This window comes from Siphateles boraxobius, unplaced genomic scaffold (assembly GCF_051911475.1).
Source record: "Siphateles boraxobius isolate OS27281-9 unplaced genomic scaffold, OSU_SipBor_1 13, whole genome shotgun sequence".
NCBI classification, from domain to species: domain Eukaryota; kingdom Metazoa; phylum Chordata; class Actinopteri; order Cypriniformes; family Leuciscidae; genus Siphateles; species Siphateles boraxobius.
The window spans coordinates 21,751,193-21,774,594 of record NW_027508733.1 but is presented as its reverse complement, the minus strand read 5'-3'; the positions used below and the strand labels follow the sequence as shown (position 1 = coordinate 21,774,594).

Here is a 23,402-nt window from a genome sequence, read left to right as displayed (position 1 = left end):
GAGGGAAAATCACATGAAAAGATGTCTGGGTCACATTTTACCCCTCAATAATAAGTAAAAAAAAGCAATTCATTTAAGTGATTATTTTAGGTCAGTTTTAGTTTTGTATTATGACATTCGGACATGACAATTGAGTGCATTTTCCGGGTTTTTTTATAATTCAGCATAAATATATGGAGTACAACAAATACTATCATGTTCTGTGAATATTTTGCCTTTTTTTGCATAATAAAAAAGGCTTTTATTGCTTTACAGTATATACTTGGAATGGAATGTGCCTATTATGAAAATAAAATCATAAACATTATAAAAAAATACTGTTAAAAATAGTAGATTAAACTATTTTAAACATTATTTAATATAGTTGTAACTAATAGTTTTGGTTAAAATGTAAATTATTATAATCAAAAATTTTTTGATTTAATTTTTAATTAATTTATTCTGAATTTGGGGTGAAATATGACTTGGACAGGTTTGGCGAGATTGTCCTTTGTATATAATTGACACTTATTCCCATTGAACTCATTGAATGAAATCAACCATTTCATGCCTACAATTATTTAATAGTGCTTCATCACAGGATATATGAATCAATATTTCGGGACATTCAAAATCACTCGACCTTGCCAGCCCAGTTTAAAATGCCTTTTGTCCAGTGACTGTATTAAGGATATTTTGGTATATTGGCCATCTGAGAGAACCAGGCTTAGCCTCCTGGGAAATTTTGAAGGGAAATATTCCATGCTTGTCTTCGGTTTGTCTGGTACGCAGCCCACAACCTTTCTTGACCCTCACCCCTGACCTTTGGTTTACTGTAAATACTGTAAAATGCATTTTGATATCATTGACATGTTTTGATATGTCAGTCACAACCAATGAGTACAGCTGAAAATAAGTTATAAAGAATCTGTTTGTGTTTTTGTATTTTAAAGAGATGCTTTTGCTGTAAAAAAAAAACTGCAGGTCGATGCTCACCCCTATTGTAAATCAAGTCTGCAACAGGCTTATGCATTCATTTTTTCATAAATAACAATCAAAGCTTAAATTCCTCAAATATTTAGTTTGTGTGACGGAAATGGCTTTTGATACTGAACAGAATATTGAGTCGGTTTACATCAAATTATAAGGGTTCTGAAGGATGAAATATATAAGTTGCTCAATTGTTGGCCATCTCTGCACTTCTGTTGTGATGTATAATATTGTAACATTAGAAAGACGTTTGAGAAGAAAATGTGTATTTTGAAGCAGGAAGGGTCATGGGAGGGAATGACAGAAATTTCTCCTGTAATTTTACGTTGTCCTTTCTTGCGACATGGCAGTATTCAATATGAAGCAGTCTGTCCCTTTGGGTTTGCTTTGTATTTTTTAGTAGGATAGCTTAGATCTTTGTCCTAGGGCCTTAGAGGTCTTGTGTAGGTAAAAATGTCCTTTGTATGTTTCTTTATATTGTAAAGTTTCTTTAGACTGAGAAACCCCCCCAGAAAATTTGCTTATCAAAAAGAAATGATTGCATCAATAATAAATGTAATTTGATATTTTTATGCGTTTCAGTTTTGTTATTTGATTGAAATAACAAGCACCCCCAAAAATATTAAATAACATATATGTATATATTTATATAATTGAATTTTATATTATAAAAATGTTTAATTTATATTAATATGAAACAATAATTTTAAGCATTATTTTTATATAACTATATTAACGATTTTATATAACTATGACTATATATATATATATATATATATATATATATATATATATATATATATATATATATATATATATATATATATATATATATATATATATATATGTGTGTGTGTGTGTGTGTGTGTATATGTATATATAATTTTTATTAAGTTAGTTATCATTTAATATAAAAGTCCCTGCAGTCATTGCAGCGACCTTGACTATATGACTTTTATTTTGAACTAGTCGGGATTGACCGTTGACCTTTTCCCGGAAGTTGCACAGATTGATCTTGTTTTGTTGTCAAAGTTGTTGCTGCGCAGCTCCAAGCAGATTGCGGTAAGTATGCTCATCTCTTTTCATGTTCGCCACACTTTCAAAACATATTACTGTAACGTTACATAAACCTTTAATCGAAAGTTGTCTTCTCATTGTACGTAACGCAGTGAGTTGTGGCGCTTGCAGAGCCCGAGTTCGTTATCAAAGTTGCTGGAATGTTCTGGAAAAGCTGTAATTTCTGCAAACAATTGCTGCTTTAAAAAAAAAATTATGAATGCATGCTCTCCCACTCATAATTAAATACAAAACCTATAAGACCTTATTAAATAAACGTCTTAAATTGCAGGAATACATTTCACTATAATTACAACAGGACATTCACACTTATAATATGCACATTAAATTATAATTTGTATTAAGTTGTGTTTAAATTGATTTATTTTTAATAATAAAGTTTTAGCTCATTCTACAACAATTATGATTTCTTCAAAAATGACCATGGTAATACCGTGTTGTTTTTTTGCTCGTGTACCATAGTACTATGACGAGTACTTGGAGTATCATATAAATACCATGGATTGTCAATGAGGTAATTATTTGTTAGTAAGTTACCACATTATTTTTTATAATGGTGTATTTGGCCTATTCACAGTTCTAAGTTGCACATTAATATATAATTTAATTTCAACAAATGTTTATTGGATTATATTATTACTATTCTATGATAAGTGGGGTTTCTTTTCCAAATAGGCTTTTTGTTTCTGGAGTTACTTTGATTGAATTGGAAGTGGTATAAACAATATTTCTTTCCCAAAAATTCAATCTAGGTATGTAGTTTCTTCGACAATTTCTTGCTGAATGCTTTTGGGAGTTGAATGCCAATGGGAGTATGATTAATATATATTTTTGAATGTTAAAAAGCAATAAATAAGCTTATATAATATTATGCACAGGTAGAAATGCTTGTGAAATTGGTAGTTAAAGCTCAACCGCTGTTGGTTTATTATTTACAGAGATTGTTGGCAGTGAATGTGTGTGCTGATTCTTCTAGATTTTCACTGTATGTGTAAGGTCACGGGTTGACATTTTCTCAGAAGATTTTCATTTAAAAAAACATTGAGCTTATCCTAGAAACGTAGGAGTGGATAAATGCGTGTACTGTGAATGCCAAACAATAGGTGGGAGGAAACACGTTTAACTGTGAAACACAAAAGGAGATGTTTAGTTGAATGTCCAAGCTTTCAATTTACTTTTGAATGTCCAAGTTGCTCTTGGACATTCAAAAGTAAATTGAAACGATGCTGTTTTTTTTTTGTTTTTTCGGAGGCTTGATTGTTTTGGTCATTCACTTTCATTATGTGGAAAAGAGCAGCTCGGATATTCTGCTGAACATCTACATTAAGGAAACTTGTTATTTTTCTCCTGTAGAACGCGAGTCCAGATGGCCGACGGTGAGGTTGTGAATGGCTCGGCTGATAACCAGGAGGTGGCGCCGTCGGGTAAGAAATCTGGACGTGCCTCGCTGCTAGATAGTGGTGAAGACTTTGAAATGTTGGAAGATGTGGAAGAGGATGTGGACGACGACCTCCCACCTTTAGAAGACGCAGGTGGAGGAAAGAAGAAAAACAATCCGACTAAAGACGCTACAAAAGCAGATGCAATTGCCGATCAAACCCCTTCTGCAGAACCGGAAGAGTGGCTGGATGTTTTAGGTACGTTTATATTGCACTATACACTATAATGGGCAAAATATCCAGACCAATGGTGTGGTTAAGCACATTTTTCACAGCATATTTATGTCTAGATGGTGGAGTTAAGTATGATGGTGATTTGTTAGCTGGTTTTAAAACGTTTTCTGTTTAAACGCACAGGAAATATGCAACTAAGAAAGAAAGTTCTGGAACCCGGAGCTGGTCCAGACAGCAGACCCCAGAGAGGCCAAAATGTCACAATTCATCTTAAAACAAGTCTTACTGATGGAACTGTGTTAGAAGAGCTGCCAAACTTATCTTTTACTCTTGGTGATGGGGATGTCCTCCAGGTATTATTGTATTATATTATATTATATTTTATATTTAGTTTTTTGAATATTGTCTAGTATAAATATTTTTAATATTACCTGTATTATAATATTATACATTTTCTTATATGTATAGGGCCCTCAGTTATGATGATTAAAATGATTAAAAACATATGTTGTTGTTCCTGTTTTAATTAGGGTCTGGATCTCACTGTACAGCTGATGGAAATGGGCGAAAAGGCTTTGATTGAAGCGGGTGCGAAATACACGTATGGTGCCCTTGGCAGGTTAGATTTCTAAATATATATATTAAATTTGATATAAAATTGTAATGTTTAAAATGATTGTTCAATATTTGTATAATAAAATAAATAGTTTTAAATGCAGCCTTCATGAGCATAAGAGACTTTTCAGTAACGGTAACAGTTTATATATACAGTTGTGATCAAAATTATTCACCCCCTGGAGACTAACAATTTTCTAAAGATACAGAGTTTGAAGTTTCTTTTTTTGCATCTATAATAATTTAATGGCAAGTTAAAAGTGATAATGTCAATATATAACGTAATGCTTTTGAGTTGTAGGATTTTTTTGTAATTCAGCTATGTCATAATTATTCAACCCTGCTGTTTTTAAGTCACTTATTTGTATGGTATGGTACAAAATTGTGTAAAAACTCAATTAAGCCTTTGGAAACTCTATAACAAAACTGAATTAGCTTGTGCTGTTACACATACATGCATTTAGCCCATGGATGTGCTAAAGTTGAGTAGCAAATATGGGCAAGTCAGAAGAGCTCTCGCAAAAGATATTGAACAAATTGTTTTATTTCATTACAAAGTCTATGGCTACAAGATTTCCAAAACACTAAAAGTTCCTAGAGACACAGCTGGCAGACTTATTCATAAGTTTACAATTAGTTGTACCAGAAAACCTTGGAGGGTGTTGATGAAAAATCACAATATCATTAAGGGGAATAAAAAAAACCTCAATTTACTGCCAAAGACTTGCAAGATGAGCTGATGAAAAAACATTTCAAAGAAGAGTAGAAGAAGAACACTAAACAAGCATGACCTTCATGTTGGGTCTTCATCTTGCTGAATGCCAGTCTTGACCAAGAAGAATATAAAAGGCCGACTTGAATATGCTAAAATGCATTTGGATAGACCTGTGGAGTTCTGGAAGAATGTTTTACGGAGAGATGTGACCAAACTGGAACTTTTTAGTCCCGTGGATCAGCGGTATGTCTGGTGCTAAAAAAGCCAAAACTTATGAGCAGGAGAACCCATAGTCAAACATGGAAGCGGTCCAGTCTTGTTATAGGGGTGCTTTGGTGTTGCAGGAAGTGGAAATCTTGACTGTATGAAGGACATCTTGAATTATTCTTGAAGTATCAAGGCATTTTTGCAAAGATGGTGATGCCTTCAGTGCAGAGACTGAAGCTTGATGATCAATGGACTTTCCTGCAGGACAGACATCCCAAAGTATACATCCAAATCTACTTAAGCTTGGCCTGTGCTGTCTTCAGATTTAAATCTGATTGAAAATATTTGGTGGGATTTGAGGAAAGCAGTGGTAACATGAACATTTGAACATGAATGTTTTGTTAATTCATTTCTCATCAACTTAACGTTCTCAGAATCACTCAAATGTGTATTAAAGGTGCTCTAAGCGATGTCGGGTGACATCACTTCTTGTTGACGTTTAAACTATTGTCAAACAAAACGAAGGCTAGCTAGACCCTCCCTCCTCCTCATCCGCGCACTAACCCCCCAAACCGCACCCCAAAATCCTTCTTATCAGTATTGGCTGGAACAGTTTGTTATGTTTCGTGGTGCGGGTAAGCCCAGTTTGTTTTTGTTGCCGTTTGTGGAGCCTGGGGTGTCTGCAGAGACCGTGTTTTTTTACAGTGTGTTCAGGGGACAGGCAGCTAGCGGATAGTGAGGAGATGTTTGTTGTATGTGACAAGATTGATTTCCATTACACGAGAGTAGATGTTAAAACTTCATGCTGATTTGTACTCGGCTTTCGCCAAGATAAGCACCAACTAAGACGTAGCTTTACAGTAACCTATGCTTCTCCATCCATTTACGCTTCTTTCCATCTGGTGACGTGCAGGGTGGGAAATTAACTTTTTTTGCCCACCAGCCACAGTGGCTGGTGGATGCCCAATTTTACCAGCCACTTATATTTTTTACCAGCCACTTTTTCCGGAATTCAAATTTATAAAAGAAAGTGCACTAGCATATTTTGAATTGCTTCAATCATTTTTTTTAATATTAATACAAAATTAATACATAATAAATAAATAAAAAGTGATGTGAAAAAAGTCACTTTAGTCTTCTTCAGAGTCATCATCATCTTCAAACGTCTCCTCATCTTCAAGACACCTCAGCAATATAGTGCATGAAAACCCTGGCCTGCTTCTTGTTCTGATAAGTTTCCCCAATCACCAGTCCTTTCTGCTCATCCACTCTGAAAGGAGTTAGAATGAGAACTGTGACTTTGATAACATTGACGTCCATTACAAATATCTAATTTGTTTTATCCATTTAACAATATGAGTTGTGCTGCACTGAGGCGGCAATTTATGTTTTCCTCCGTGGATGTTCACTGGCGCACGCCCTTTAAAAAAAAAAGCACTATTCTGCACAAACAGGGCTACCATAATATGTGAGCAACATGTATGTACATGTTTGTATTTTTGAGAGAATTTTATGCATAGTTATTTTACAGTTTATTTTTTAATATTAGTTAAGTCTGTATGACCATAAATGGAGTATTTAAGTGTATTTTGCTGCTATTTGAAAAAAATCCAGCAAAACGCGCCAGCGCGTTTGCCGACCCCAGAGGGTTAACTCGATAATAAAGCCGTAAAGTAGGCTATCTTTCAACTCTGGACCACTTCTAACAAATACAGATAGGATTGGAGATGAAAAGTTTAACTGACACGTAATCGAGCTCCGGAGCACCCACGGTATCGGCTCCTATCCTCGCGGCTGCTAAAACTATAGCTAAACTAAAAAACGATAGCTATCTAGCCATCACAAAACACAACTTCAAGTTAGTAATTTACTTACTTGCACATCCAAACGTAGTCCCGAAAAGGTCTGCCCTTTTTGCCGATCGCATGGACGTTTCTGAATAGAATTCTCATTCGGTCCAACTGCGCGGATTGCCACACTTTGCTCCAGCTGTATGGCAGTGCACTTGATATGAGACTTGGATGACTCGTGCTCTTTTATTGACTCTATTTTAAGGTTAGTTGTTCCTCTAACGAACGAATTGTTTGCATTTTCGGACGACGCATAGGTTCGACAGTATGTACAGTGCATGGACTGTTCGACGGGAAGGTAACGTTAGGCTAACCATTCCCTCGTTTTCCCTTCGTCATCAATGCGCCACTTGTTCGAAAAGTACCTTCTCTTTTTATTTACTTCACCCTCAACAGTTTGTAGATTCATAGCTACTGCTGACTCCACGGCGGCCCTCTTAACACCGGGAATATGTCACCACATTTTTTAAAATTTTCTTTCGTATGTAGGCCTACCTCAGCTCAGCTATATGTGTCACGGTCCGTTCAGCGCCGTGTCTGTGCGCTGTGTCCGTGACGCACTGCGCTGAAAACCAATCCAATTAGTTACTCGACAAAAATGCATTATTGTTGTTACTTAGCAACATCATTCTTTGACAAAAGCTGTCCAATCCGTTACAAGGAATGTTTTAAGTAGTAACCAATAAAAATATGTTTTACAATGTACCCGCCACTGTGGCTGGTATACAAGGCAAAGTCACCCGCCACTTTGAAAAAGTTCCCGCCATTGGCTGGTGGCGGGTGCTAATTTCCCACCCTGGTGACGTGAATCTCCTTCTGTCTGGTGTTAATAGTGTATTTGCGCGTCAGCACACACAACGGCTGCAACCACAGTGCGGTCCCCCCATAACAACCCTCTGGATTGAGCGGAGTAGGGAACATCTCTAGGGTCTTCAAGTGGGCACCTTCCGTCCTCAGTGTTTCGTCGACTAGCCCACGACACCTCAAGAGGGCTCGACAGTGACTCTGGCGTCCCAGAGTCACCCCCCTCCGTCCCCCACTCAACTCAGCCCAGCTTACTGACCTCTACTTCCCTCTTGCTGCTGAGACCTAACCACAATCTCACAATCTCTCCGCAACCCAACCATACGCGCCAACCCGTTTGACTAAGGCTGTCGAGCCCCACTGGTGCGTTAATATGCCGTTTCAGTGGCAACGGTTCCGTATGGCATACCACCTACCGCAAATCACAATATCTGCCCAACCACCCGTCATTCACGCAATATACACAGGAACGTAATGACTGTAAATACTATACAACCTCTACAAATAAACCAACAGTGCTGCTGAGACCTAACCACAATCTCTCCGCAACCCAACCATACGCGCCAACCCGTTTGACTAAGGCTGTCGAGCCCCACTGGTGCGTTAATATGCCGTTTCAGTGGCAACGGTTCCGTATGGCATACCACCTACCGCAAAACACAATATCTGTCCAACCACCCGTCATTCACGCAATATACACAGGAACGTAATGACTGTAAATACTATACAACCTCTACAAATAAACCAACAGTGCTGCTGAGACCTAACCACAATCTCACAATCTCTCCGCAACCCAACCATACGCGCCAACCCGTTTGACTAAGGCTGTCGAGCCCCACTGGTGCGTTAATATGCAGTTTCAGTGGCAACGGTTCCGTATGGCATACCACCTACCGCAAAACACAATATCTGCCCAACATCCCGTCATTCACGCAATATAAACAGGAACGTAATGACTGTAAATACTATCCAACCTATACAAATAAACCAACACCCTTCAAGTTTTCAAGAATTCTACGAAACCGTAGCATGGCGGCCTGTACTCAGCCAGCTAGAATCTTTCCGTCTCAACCACAGCCAGTTGCTGCTCCTTTCTCCTGCTTCAGATAAGTTCTTTACTGTGCGACGCAACTCTTGACCACTGAATCCGACGTCTCTGAGGAACCGGGTTGTAGAGTGTGCTAGTGTTGTCACGATACTAGAATTTCTAACTTCGATACGATACCTTGAAAAATATCGATATTCGATACCATTTTCGATACCACAGAGAAAAAAACTGCCACAATATTAAGGGGGTCTTTTTTTTATTTAAAGCTAAATATTACAAGTCTAGAACATGACAATGAGGTATATTTTACATGAACAAAAATGTCCTGAGTTCTATCTGTTAATATTTTTTCATTGGACCAGAGCTAACATGATCCGTTGTGTTTTTATTACCTACTGTTATCAAAGATTAAAATATACTGTAACAAATGCATTGGTCATCGGTCATAAATGCTGGTTAATACATTAACTTAATTTGATGAACAGATTTAAACGCAAACGTGTGTGCATCACACGCGGAAGCAATGCTCACTGGATCAGCATCTAGTCAAGTTACCTTTATTTATATATTGCTTTTAATAATACAGATTGTGTCGAAGCACTTAACTATCAAATTGGAGGATAGAGTGTCAGTAATGTATAATAATAAGGTTAAACATTCAATTTTCAGTTAAAGGCATTTCATTATTGAATTCAGAGATGCCATTGTCTAGCTCTGTTTAGTTTAATTAGTATATGTGTAATCAAATTGATGATAATCGCTAATGAAGGCAAATTGCAGAATTAAATAATAATTTTTGAATAAAGTTAAACAGACACAAGTTAATTTACATCTGACCACAGTTACAATATTTACTTGTCTACGATTCCTCAGTCAGATTATGTTAACTTTAAGAATTACAGTGAAAAAACGAAACACAGACTCATATCAACAACAATACTAGGCCATCTTGGTTAATGTTTCAGAAAAGTTAAAATGAGAAGAGTTACAGTGTTTTAGGATGTTTTTAGCAGTGGTGCAGGTCTGTCTAAAAAACAAACACCCCTGATGCTGAGCATATGCTTGCTAAATGGTACCCCTGGAGCCAATTCCTTAAATGTTTTCATCTATAAAATAATTTTACAAAATGAGTGATGAGAGGGATATTGATAGTCAAACAATCTTTTGGGTGCCCGCAGCCCGCTCGCAGTGTGAAGCGCGTGTCCGCGCTATTCTCCGACATGCCCGCTCGCGGTGTGTAGCGCGTGTCCTGTCCAGGCCATTCTCCGACTCCGACATGCCCGCTCGCGGTGTTCTTTATCAATCAACCAAAGCCGGTCGCGGGGACGCTGCACTCGCCATCTTTCCATTCACTTTTGCTATTTAACCAGAGCGAATGAGACGAGTGCGTCACGTGTGGTGTTTGTCAACGCGCCTTTGGAGAGAAGTGAAAGTGACTGCTCGGCTAGTATTGGTGTATCGATACTTCGGGAAATTAATATTGGTACCGTTCAGATATTTCAGTATCGATATTTATCGAAATATCGATATTTTTGACAACACTAGAGTGTGCCACAAAACCTCGACAACCCACTTCCACTGGATAAACCTGGACTCTCCATCCTCGCTGTTCTGCTTCAGTGGCCAGATGAGCATACCGCAATTTCTTCCTCTCATATGCCTCATCTACCGCATCCTCCCATGGCACTGTTAACTCTATCAGATGAACAATGCGTGCTGATCCAGACCACAAAACAATATCTGGTCGTAGGTTAGTGGTGGCAATCTCAGGTGGAAAAATAAGCCGTTGATCAAGATCAGCCAGCATCTTCCAGTCCCTAGCAGCTTCCAGTTGTCCTGGGCGAGAATTGGTGTTAGCACGTTTTCTTGGTGGTTGCTCGCCTGGGCGGAGGAATATTGTCTTCTGCGTGTAATGTTTTGCTAGAACAGGCGGCAACTTATTGGTCATACTACGCTTGCCTTCCAATGCTAAGTTGCAGAGTTTTAGGTTCTGCGGTGATGGGAGAACATCATATGTTGACCTAATAAGGAAACTGATCCTACTCTCTTCCATTGACCAAAGGTCTTGCCAGCCCATTTTTCGTTGTTCCACACTCTCCCATCTCATCCACTCTCCCTGCTTGGCCTGGGAAAAGGCCTTTATACATCTCATCCTCTCCTCCTGCTTTCGCACCTCGTTGACTACCAGCTTCCTCCTTTGAGCTGGGCCTGCCTTGTGCCATTTAGGAGGAGCTAAACTGAGCCCAAAACCCCCTCTTCCATGCTGTACCTGTCCCACGATATCCCCAATTTGAAGGTCAGCCTTTGCCTCTACTACAGATTTCTTTGCTGACCACTTTCTACCAGTTTTTACCACAGGGGCTGCCTCCCTTACACATTTGTCGCGTGACTCTGCTAAAGTCATTTCCAGTCTGACCTTGGCACACTTAAACTCCTCGGTTAAAGCAGAGACTGGCAGCTGCAATACTCCTTTACTATAAAGTCCCACTCTGCTGAGGCAGCGTGGAACTCCCAACCATTTCCTGATGTATGAACTTATTAATGCTTCCAGCTTATCCACTGTTGTCAAAGAAACCTCGTACACAGTCAGTGGCCACAGCAACCTTGGCAGTAGACCAAACTGAAAGCACCAGAGTTTTAGTTTGCCTGGTAGAGCACAGCTGTTTATGCTCTTCAACCCTTCCACTGCTTGTCGTCTAACTTCTCCCACTCGAACTGTGTCCTTTAGATCCCCATCGTACCATCTCCCTAGACTCTTCACTGGCTTCTGAGAAACTGTTGGTATTGCCTCACCATTAATGAAGAATATTTTATCTACTACCTTGCCTTTAACTATTGAGATGCTCCTTGATTAGAGGGCTTAAATTGCATTCGTGCCCATTCAATATTATCTGTTAACTTCCCCAATAACCGATTAGTGCAGGCTACCGTTGTAGTCATGGTTGTCATGTCATCCATGTATGCTCTGATTGGTGGTAGTCGCATCCCAGAAGCCAAGCGCTCTCCTCCTACTACCCATTTTGATGCCCTAATGATTACTTCCATTGCCATGGTAAAAGCCAGTGGAGAAATGGTGCATCCTGCCATTATTCCAACCTCTAAGCATTGCCATGTAGTGCTGAATTCTGGAGTTGAGAAACTAAATTGCAAATCTCCAAAATAGGCTTTCACTAAATTTGTTATCGACATCGGTACCCTGAAAAAATCAAATGATGCCCAAAGAAGCTCATGTGGCACTGAACCATATGCATTAGCCAAATCCAGGAATGTCACGTGGAGCTCCTTCCTCTCCTTTTTAGCTGATTGTATTCGTTGCCAGATAACACTGATATGTTCTAAGCATCCTGAGAATCCTGGAATGCCCGCTTTTTGAACTGAAGTGTCAATGAAGCCATTCTTTAATAGGTAGGTTGACAATCTCTGAGCAATAATGCTGAAGAAAATTTTGCCTTCGACGTTTAATAGTGAAATAGGGCGAAACTGACTGATGCTTGTAGCATCTTTTTCTTTGGGTATAAAGACTCCCCCTGCTCGGCGCCATGATCTAGGTACCACCTGCTTTTCCCAAGCCACTTTTATCAATTTCCACAGAATCCTTAGAACTCCTGAAGCACTCTTGTACACTCTGTACGGAACTCCATTAGGCCCTGGAGATGATGAAGCCCTTGCCTTTCTCACTACCTGCTCTATCTCTTTCCACTTAGGTGCACAGACCTCCATTTGGTATTCTGGTGGATTGACAGGTGGGATGTCTGACGGAATTGACATAGGCTCATGCCTTTTTGCATCTGTATGCGTTTCCTCCAAATATCTCTCTAGCTCAACCCTCGATGCTTTTAAAGTGCCATTCTTCTCACTGGTGAATAACTTCTTTATGAATTTGAAAGGATCTTTATAGAAATTAGCCCTCGCACGTTCCTTCTTTTTGTAGCGTTTCCGTAGGCGCTCAGCTCTGCGTAATGTTGCAAGCTTATCTTTTATGGCCCTTTGTAAGAGATTGAGTCCCTCCTTCTGACTTTGTTCCGCACTTTTCCATTGCTTCCTCAGCTGTCTCCTTTCTCTAACTAACCCTTCAATTTTCTGCTGCCGTCTAGACAATCCAGGAGTAGTTTGTACTTTTTCCTTCCTTTTTTCCACACCAAACCTCTCACTTCCATATGCGTAAATGATGTCCCCAAATTTATCCAGCTTCTTTTCAACTGTACCAGTTAATCTTTCCAATGCAAAGCATAGATCTGTGTTTACCGTGTCCCATGCAGTGTTCTCACTAGCTCTTGGCCATCTAACTCCAGGCCTATGCCCGTTGAGGTTCTTTTCTCTCTTATGCTGGTTAGTCTGACCGGGTTCAAAAGAATCAATGTGTTCATCACTAACTGTGCAAACCCTCATCTCCTCTATGACAGGGGTGCTGATATCCTGCAAACTGTGGTTCAAAAACAAAAAATGTTTTGGCCTAAAAAACACGTGACATCACTTTGAGCACCTTTAATAAACATTATATAATAGTTTACTGATGCATTTGTTTTCATAAAAGTTTGTTCTTGGCAGCAAAATGTCTTAAAGGTCAAGGGGGTTGAATAAATTTGGTTGCAACTGTATGTGACGTCGCAGCAATATTTTTCCCGTTGAACATCCTCTGTTCCTCTCTTCTGTCAGCTCTACTCCTGCTGTGCCTCCTGGTGCTGATCTGATCCTGGAGGTGCAGCTGTTGTCGGCAGATGACGCCCCAGACCTGGAGCTCATGCCGCCCTCGGAGAGAATCAGTTTGGCCAACAGAAAGCGAGAGCGAGGAAACGTCCACTACCAGCGTGCCGACTACGCCTTTGCCGTCAACTCATATGGAATCGCACTACAGATAACTGAAGCCAGTTTCAGAGGTGACACTGCTTCATTCATGATTCATTTAGCTTATTTCTAAATACATCATTTTATGGTTACATCTGCAATCATTTGGTATCTTTTAGTGGATATCAGTCAACATGAAGAGGAAGAACTTTTGGACATGAAGGTGAGATGTCTCAACAATATGGCCGCTGCTCAACTCAAGCTGGACCACTATGAAGCCGCACTGCGCTCCTGCGTCTCCGTCCTGGCGCACCAGCCAGACAATGTCAAAGCCCTGTTCCGCAAAGGCAAGGTTGGTTTCCTGGGTTCAGATGCGTATCATTTTCACTCACTCATTAAATAGTAATGCACTCATGGTTTTGGACACAGCGAAAAGAAGTTGTTCGGTCATTTGGTTCCATTCATGTTTCTTGCCATGGCAGAGGGGGAAAAAAAGAACAGCTTGAGATGTGTTGAGATTAAAAAGTGCTGACATGTGTTTGTATCTGCAGGTACTGGCTCTGCAGGGCAAGTTTGCTGAAGCCATTAAAACACTGAAAAGGGCCTTAAAGTTGGAGCCAAGTAACAAGGTAACACAAGGGACAATTTAACAGAACCGATTTACGTGAATCTATCGCAGCTGATAATCGTTTTATTTATACATTTTATTTAATATTATTTATGTTTATTTATATAATTTTTAATATATCTTATTTTATTTTGTTTGATTTATTTTATATTTTATTTTAAATCTTATTCATTGAAAGAAATAGTTTTTATTGAAAATGTGTATCTTTTGAGAAATATTACTTTTATCTTATTTTATTGTATTTTTATATAACATCTTATTTTATCTTTATCTTTTTTGTCTCTCTTTTTGTTTTATCTAACTTTTTTCTGTATTTTATACATATCATAAATTGAAACGGAAAACAGAAAATTGGTATCTGTTGAGAACTACTATTTTATTTGACTCATTTTTATTTCATTTTATTTTTAAATGTATTATGGTAAAATGTGTTTTATTGAAAATTGGAATCTGTTGAGAACTAGCGGTATTTGTATAACAGGTCCAGAAACGTGCGTTTCTCATTATAACCTGCAGATGGAACCACAGACCCAAATATAGCCTGTCTGCACACAGTACAGAGTGTTCAAAAACTCCTAGGATCGCATTTCTTTCCGTGTCTATAAATAACCGGGTCCCTCTGCACACTTGCCATATCTAAAGCAGTGCTGGCCTGCTCTGCTTACACAGGCGGACGGATGAGGTTCCCTGTGTCCCACCATCTGACAGCTCCTGACTGCCAAGGCTTTCTGCTGTATGACCAACCTGCCACTGCCAAGCCACCTACGTCTGCACATTTACACCCCTCTCTTCTCATGTGACTGGCCTTTACAGAGGCTCCAGTACAGAATTCCTTAATCCACTCTGATCCCATCTCGACAGTTTGCTTTTACCCGACTTGTTTTAGTCATTAGCCAGTAATTCAACTTTAGCACTAATTAAACTAAATGGCAGGTTGTCATGGTATACTTTGACTTGGGCGGCTCCTGAAAGTCTACATTTTAGGTGCCATTCACAGTCCTTGCTAATTAACAATAATGACAATCTGTGTAATTAGCAATAATTGTTTAACGTCATGTTTTGAACTGTAATTTTGATGTTTGTAGGTTACTGCTTTGAATTAGCAGTGTTTCTTTATCATAATGCCAATTTTTTAAGTGTGGACCAGGGAATCGAACAATTTTGTTTGCAAATGAATCATTCTTTAAAACAAATTGATAAACCTTTCTTTTTTAAGCCAGTCAATATTATGATCGATTCAGATTCACTTGCAGAATTTACACAACTTGAAAGAATACATTTGTAGTGATGACTCCATATTATTTGGTAAACTAATAGTCTATAAACTGAATATAACAAAATTATGGAAATATTCTGTTGCATCAAAATTGCAATCGCATATATTGCCTGCACAGTCATTGGCTTAAACCAGAGTAGATCTAAACCTCTTCACTCAGCCATGGAGTGAATGAAGCTCAGGGGTCTTGATTATGATCAAGTGTGTGTTTTATATAATTATTATATAAAACACACGATTATAATGCAAATGTGTGTGACCCATCCATATAAAGGCATGTTTCTTCAGTACAGGATGTTTTCACTTCTGCTTTTGTCTTTTGTGGCATTACAGCTGATTTTTGGAAGCATGTGAATGCGGTTTTGATCTTGAATTGGTTTATCTTTTTGTAGGCTTTTACTCAATCTCCAACAGCATTGTCATGTTTAATCATTTGCGTACCGCCCAAATGTGTTGGTGTGCTGCAGTGAGCAAGTTTCAACAGCCTGGCGATTACCCCCCACACACACACTATTCATACTCTCTGCCCTTTCCTCGGCAGACCATCCACGCTGAGCTGTCGAAGCTTGTGAAGAAACACTCTGAGGAGAAAGGAGCCGAACAGGCCATGTATAAAAAGATGCTGGGTAACCCGTCAAACGCCAGTGTGCAGAAACACCGTGCCAAGTCCTCATGGGTGAGAGCATGAACTGCCCCTATTTAAACTATTTAACACTATGCACTGTTTGTTTATGTTGTTATGAGGTCACATATCTATGTTTACTCTCAACAGGAAGTGGGGTTTACAAATGACAAAGTGCACGTTTATGCCTTAACCTGTTAAAGGGATAATTTATATTAAAAAAAAATCGGTCAATAATATTTTATCACCCTCATGTTGTTCCGAACTTGTACGTGGCTATTTTTAACATTGAGCATGGAAGGGAAATTTTATAAACTTCACGCTAAGAATGGACCATTGAGTTTGTGAGCAAGTCTAACCAGATCAGTCAGATTTATTAATTTACCTGCCCCTAAAGGCACATGGTAATGGAAATAAATTAGATGGGAGGAAAAATTATGTTTAAATGCTTTTGCATAGTGTTCTCACAAAAGTATTGCATTTCCCCAAGAACTTTGCATTCTCTTGCAAAAGTGTTGCGTTCTCTGGATAAACTTTGCATTTTCTCTCAAAAGTGTTGCTTTTCCCAGAGGAAATTCGCATTCTTTTGAAAAAGTGTTGTGTTCCCCAGAGAAATTTTGCGTTCTCTCGCAAAAGTGTTGTTCCCCAGAGAAACTTTGTTCTCTTGAAAAAGTGTTGCGTTTTCTAGAGAAACTTTGTTCTCTTAAAAAAGTGTTGCGTTACCATGAGAAACATTGCTTTGTCTCGCAACAGTATTGTGTTCCCCAGAGAAACTTGTTGTCTCGCAAAAGTGTTGTGTTCCCCTGAGAAACGTTACATTCTCTAACAAAAGTGTTGCGTTCCTCAGAGAAACGTTGTGTTGTCTCGCAAAAGTGTTGTGTTCCCCAGAGAAACTTTGTTCTCTTGAAAAAAGCTGTTGCGTTCCCCAGAGAAATGTCACGTTCTCTTATAAAAGTGTTGCATTCCACAGATAAACTTTGCATTTTCTTGATAGTGTTTATCAAGAGAAACTTTGCGTTCTCTTGCAAAAGTGTTGCGTTCCCCAGAGAAACTTTGCGTTCTCTTACAAAAGTGTTGCGTTCCAACGAGAAACTTTGCGTTCTCTTACAAAAGTGTTGCGTTCCAACGAGAAACTTTGCGTTCTCTCGCAACTGTTGCGTTCCAACGAGAAACTTTGCGTTCTCTCGCAAAAGTGTTTCGTTCCCCAGAGAAACTTTGCATTCTCTCGCAAAGGTGTTGTGTTCCCCAGAGAAACTTTGCATTCTCTCGCAAAGGTGTTGCGTTCCCCAGAGAAACGTTGCGTTCTCTTGCAAAAGTGTTGTTCCCCAGAGAAACTTTGCGTTCTCTAGCAAAGGTGTTGCGTTCCCCAGAGAAACGTTGTGTTCTCTTGCAAAAGTGTTGCGTTCCCCAGAGAAACTTTGCGTTCTCATGCAAAAGTGTTGCGTTCCCCAGAGAAACTACGCGTTCTCGTGCAAAAGTGTTGCGTTCCGCCAAGAAACTTTGCGTTCTCTAGCAAAAGTGTTGCATTCCTCAAAAAACTTTGTTCTCTTGCAAAAGTGTTGCGTTCCCCAGAGAAACGTTGTGTTGTCTCGCAAAAGTGTTGCGTTCCCCGGAGAAACTTTGCGTTCTCTTGCAAGTCTTGCGTTCACCAGAGAAACTTTGCGTTCTCTTGCAAAAGTGTTGCGTTCCCCAGAGAAACTTTGCATTCTCTCGCAAGTGTTGCGTTCCCCAGAGGAACTTTGCATTCTTCGCAAAAGTGTTGCGTTCCCCAGAGAAACTTTGCGTTCTGGAAAGTGTTGCGTTCCCCGGAGAAACTTTGCGTTCTCTTGCAAAATTGTTGTGTTCCCCAGAGAAACTTTGCGTTCTTTTGCAAAAGTGTTGCATTCCGCCAAGAAACTTTGCGTTCTCTAGCAAAAGTGTTGCGTTCCCCAGAGAAACGTTGCGTTTTCTAGCAAAAGTGTTTCGTTCCCCAGAGAAATTTTGCGTTCTCTCGCAAAAGTGTTGCGTTCCCCAGAAAAACTTTGCGTTCTCTTGCAAAAGTGTTGCGTTCCAACGAGAAACTTTGCGTTCTCTCACAAGTGTTGCGTTCCGCCAAGAAACTTTGCATTCTCTTGCAAAAGTGTTGCGTTCCCCAGAGAAAATTTGCATTCTCTCGCAAAAGTGTTGCGTTCCCCAGAGAAACTTTTCGTTCTCTTGCTAAAGTGTTACGTTCCTCATAAAAACTTTGCGTTCTCTTGCAAAAGTGTTACGTTCCAACGAGAAACTTTGTGTTCTCTCGCAAGCGTTGCATTCCGCCAAGAAATTTTGCGTTCTCTAGCAAAAGTGTTGCGTTCCAACGAGAAACTTTGTGTTCTCTCGCAAGCGTTGCATTCCGCCAAGAAACTTTGCGTTCTCTTGCAAAAGTGTTGCGTTCCAACGAGAAACTTTGTGTTCTCTCGCAAGCGTTGCATTCCGCCAAGAAACTTTGCGTTCCCTTGCAAAAGTGTTGCGTTCCAACGAGAAACTTAGTGTTCTCTCGCAAGCGTTGCATTCCGCCAAGAAACTTTGCGTTCTCTTGCAAAAGTGTTGCGTTCCAACGAGAAACTTAGTGTTCTCTCGCAAGCGTTGCATTCCGCCAAGAAACTTTGCGTTCTCTAGCAAAAGTGTTGCGTTCCAACGAGAAACTTTGTGTTCTCTCGCAAGCGTTGCATTCCGCCAAGAAACTTTGCGTTCTCTTGCAAAAGTGTTGCGTTCCAACGAGAAACTTTGTGTTCTCTCGCAAGCGTTGCATTCCGCCAAGAAACTTTGCGTTCTCTTGCAAAAGTGTTGCGTTCCAACGAGAAACTTTGTGTTCTCTCGCAAGCGTTGCATTCCGCCAAGAAACTTTGCGTTCTCTAGCAAAAGTGTTGCGTTCCCCAGAGAAACTTTGCGTTCTCTTGCTAAAGTGTTGCGTTCCCCAGAGAAACTTTGCATTCTCTCGCAAAAGTGTTGCGTTCCCCAGAAAAACTTTGCGTTCTCTTGCAAAAGTGTTGCGTTCCAACGAGAAACTTTGCGTTCTCTCAGAAGTGTTGCGTTCCGCCAAGAAACTTTGCGTTCTCTAGCAAAAGTGTTGCGTTCCCCAGAGAAACTTTGCATTCTCTTGCAAAAGTGTTGTGTTCCCCAGAGAAAATTTGCGTTCCCTCGCAAAAGTGTTGCGTTCCCCAGAGAAACTTTGCGTTCTCTTGCTAAAGTGTTGCGTTCCTCAGAAAAACTTTGCGTTCTCTTGCAAAAGTGTTGCGTTCCAACGAGAAACTTTGCGTTCTCTCGCAAGTGTTGCATTCCGCCAAGAAACTTTGCTTTCTCTAGCAAAAGTGTTGCGTTCCCCAGAGAAACTTTGCATTCTCTCGCAAAAGTGTTGCGTTCCCCGGAGAAACTTTGCGTTCTCTTGCTAAAGTGTTGTGTTCCACAGAGAAACTTTGCATTCTCTCGCAAAAGTGTTGCGTTCCCCGGAGAAACTTTGCGTTCTCTTGCAAAAGTGTTGTGTTCCCCAGAGAAACTTTGCATCTCTTGCAAAAGTGTTGCAATCCAACGAGAAACTTTGCGTTCTCTCGCAAGTGTTGCGTTCCGCCAAGAAACTTTGCGTTCTCTAGCAAAAGTGTTGCGTTCTCCAGAGAAAATTTGCGTTCTCTTGCTAAAGTGTTGCGTTCCCCAGAGAAACTTTGCATCTCTTGCAAAAGTGTTGCGTTCCAACGAGAAACTTTGCGTTCTCTCGCAAGTGTTGTGTTCCGCCAATAAACTTTGCGTTCTCTAGCAAAAGTGTTGCGTTCCCCAGAGAAACTTTGCGTTCTCTTGCAAAAGTGTTGCGTTCCCCAGAGAAACTTTGCGTTCTCTTGCTAAAGTGTTGCGTTCCACAGAGAAACTTTGCATTCTCTCGCAAAAGTGTTGCGTTCCCCAGAGAAACTTTGCATCTCTTGCAAAAGTGTTGCGTTCCAACGAGAAACTTTGCGTTCTCTCGCAAGTGTTGTGTTCCGCCAATAAACTTTGCGTTCTATTGCAAAAGTGTTGCGTTCCCCAGAGAAACTTTGCGTTCTCTTGCAAAAGTGTTGCGTTCCCCAGAGAAACTTTGCGTTCTCTTGCTAAAGTGTTGCGTTCCACAGAGAAACTTTGCATTCTCTCGCAAAAGTGTTGCGTTCCCCAGAAAAACTTTGCGTTCTCTTGCAAAAGTGTTGCGTTCCAACGAGAAACTTTGCGTTCTCTAGCAAAAGTGTTGCGTTCCCCAGAGAAACTTTGCATTCTCTTGCAAAAGTGTTGTGTTCCCCAGAGAAAATTTGCGTTCCCTCGCAAAAGTGTTGCGTTCCCCAGAGAAACTTTGCGTTCTCTTGCTAAAGTGTTGCGTTCCTCAGAAAAACTTTGCGTTCTCTTGCAAAAGTGTTGCGTTCCAACGAGAAACTTTGCGTTCTCTCGCAAGTGTTGCATTCCACCAAGAAACTTTGCTTTCTCTAGCAAAAGTGTTGCGTTCCCCAGAGAAACTTTGCATTCTCTCGCAAAAGTGTTGCGTTCCCCGGAGAAACTTTGCGTTCTCTTGCTAAAGTGTTGTGTTCCACAGAGAAACTTTGCATTCTCTCGCAAAAGTGTTGCGTTCCCCGGAGAAACTTTGCGTTCTCTTGCAAAAGTGTTGTGTTCCCCAGAGAAACTTTGCATCTCTTGCAAAAGTGTTGCAATCCAACGAGAAACTTTGCGTTCTCTCGCAAGTGTTGCGTTCCGCCAAGAAACTTTGCGTTCTCTAGCAAAAGTGTTGCGTTCTCCAGAGAAAATTTGCGTTCTCTTGCTAAAGTGTTGCGTTCCCCAGAGAAACTTTGCATCTCTTGCAAAAGTGTTGCGTTCCAACGAGAAACTTTGCGTTCTCTCGCAAGTGTTGTGTTCCGCCAATAAACTTTGCGTTCTCTAGCAAAAGTGTTGCGTTCCCCAGAGAAACTTTGCGTTCTCTTGCAAAAGTGTTGCGTTCCCCAGAGAAACTTTGCGTTCTCTTGCTAAAGTGTTGCGTTCCCCAGAGAAACTTTTGCGTTCTATTGCAAAAGTGTTGCGTTCCCCAGAGAAACTTTTGCGTTCTATTGCAAAAGTGTTGCGTTCCCCAGAGAAACTTTTGCGTTCTATTGCTAAAGTGTTGCGTTCCCCAGAGAAACTTTGCGTTCTCTCGCAAGTGTTGTGTTCCGCCAATAAACTTTGCGTTCTCTAGCAAAAGTGTTGCGTTCCCCAGAGAAACTTTGCGTTCTCTTGCAAAAGTGTTGCGTTCCCCAGAGAAACTTTGCGTTCTCTTGCTAAAGTGTTGCGTTCCCCAGAGAAACTTTTGCGTTCTATTGCAAAAGTGTTGCGTTCCCCAGAGAAACTTTGCGTTCTCTTGCAAAAGTGTTGCGTTCCCCAGAAAAACTTTGCGTTCTCTATCAAAAGTGTTGCGTTCCCCAGAGAAACTTTGCGTTCTCTAGCAAAAGTGTTGTTCCCCAGAGAAAATTTGCGTACTCTCGCAAAAGTGTTGCGTTCCCCAGAGAAACTTTTGCGTTCTATTGCAAAAGTGTTGCGTTCCCCAGAGAAACTTTTGCGTTCTATTGCAAAAGTGTTGCGTTCCCCAGAGAAACTTTTGCGTTCTATTGCTAAAGTGTTGCGTTCCCCAGAGAAACTTTGCGTTCTCTAGCAAAAGTGTTGCGTTCCCCAGAGAAACTTTGCGTTCTCTTGCAAAAGTGTTGCGTTCCCCAGAAAAACTTTGCGTTCTCTATCAAAAGTGTTGCGTTCCCCAGAGAAACTTTGCGTTCTCTTGCAAAAATGTTGCGTTCCCCAGAGAAACTTTGCATTCTCTTGCAAAAGTGTTGCATTCCCCAGAAGAAATTAAGCTCTCTCGTAAAAGCTTTGAAATCGGTTTCCCTCCAATCTTATTATTTCCATTACAGTATACCGAGGGAATGCAAAAGATTTGCAAGAGAATTAAAAATATTCAATTTTGATTTGTTCATCACACAAAGCTTTCAAATGGATTGAGAAGGGGCAGAAAAATTAGCAGGTTTAAAACCACAGGGTGAGTAAAAATGACCATTTTTATTTTGAAATAAATATTTCTTTTAATCAAGTATTTATCTTTTTACAGAGTCTCAGCTGGAAGTGGCTTTTTGGGGCCACAGCCGTCGCGATTGGAGGTGTAGCTTTGTCGGTTGTCATCGCAGCCAGGAATTAACCGAAATTTACTGTGACATGATGGATGACGTGGTGCTCAAGACTTTGAGCATGCCAAGCCCTCAAAACACCTAACTGACCTTTTATAAAATATAATTGAAAGTGAACTGGTTGTAAGTTCTGTTGCCCTCCGTCGTGCTTTAGAGGTTTTAAATCCTGTTCACTTTTTACTTTCAATGCATGAAAGATCAGCTGGGAAGAAATAGAAGCGAGAAATAATATATTATTCCTATGTATGTACAGAAAGGATCCTAGTTATAATGAAGAAATGTATTGATGTACAGAATAATGCTCTTCAGGTATTTGGACACAGTTGTGTTTTGCTTTAGAACTCTGACTACAAAAAACATTTGTGAAGTTCCGTAATCTTATTTTGGTGAACTGAAACTTGCTTGTGAACAGTCTTGAACATTCAAGAATATGATTGTATGCCTTTTCTTTTGCAATATCTAAAGGTATCTTTAACTTCTGATGCAAAAAAAAAGACAACACTATTTTAAAAGTCCTTACACCGATGTGGTACGTTTTCACACTTTCTTCTCATTTATAGGCTCCAAAATATCCCTGGACTGGTGTTAAAGTAGTAAAATCAACTGTCTGATTCTCAATAGGTTTTTCCATATTTTCATGACCAAACACTGCAAGGAAGGTCATACGGACCTTTTTGGTTTATATTTTTCAGCTTCTACAAGAATTCCGTGCATTTAATTTGAATTATTTATTTAGGATGAACAGATGTTTGTTGTTATAATTTTGTTCATTTTTCATTGATCCTTGTTGATTGTCTCAGTACCCCATTCCAATTTTTTTGTAGTATTGGTAACTTCCAGCATTCCCCTTAAAGTTGTTTTGTAAATCCTAAAATGTACTTTTGCACTCTCTGTTCATATGGTTGAAAATAAAGTGATTTCTTGAAAATGTTTCTAGGAATTCTAGATTTACTGAAAATATTTTTGTTTGAAAGTAACAAAAGTGAACTGTTAATAACAGTATAATTGGTTATTTTCACACGC

At 39.8% G+C, this 23,402-nt stretch overlaps 2 protein-coding genes across 3 annotated transcripts in view; one reads left to right on the top strand and one right to left on the bottom strand.

Moving 5' to 3' along the window:
* Positions 1-23,402, bottom strand: part of LOC143736071 (uncharacterized) — a 795,401-nt gene that overhangs the window by 678,669 nt on the left and 93,330 nt on the right. The gene's annotated exons all lie outside the window — the stretch shown is intronic.
* On the top strand, positions 1,927-23,311 carry fkbp8 (FKBP prolyl isomerase 8). Of its 2 annotated transcripts, none has more exons than XM_077226496.1 (9): positions 1,927-2,031; positions 3,400-3,683; positions 3,843-4,012; positions 4,190-4,278; positions 13,555-13,775; positions 13,863-14,035; positions 14,235-14,312; positions 16,129-16,263; positions 22,304-23,311. In XM_077226496.1, exons 2-9 carry the CDS (start codon positions 3,413-3,415, stop codon positions 22,388-22,390), a joined length of 1,224 nt encoding a protein of 407 aa, XP_077082611.1. In that variant the 5' UTR covers positions 1,927-2,031; positions 3,400-3,412; the 3' UTR covers positions 22,391-23,311. The 2 variants fall into 2 exon arrangements, with proteins under 2 accessions (XP_077082611.1, XP_077082610.1); XM_077226495.1 differs by lacking the exon at positions 1,927-2,031 and adding an exon at positions 2,509-2,560.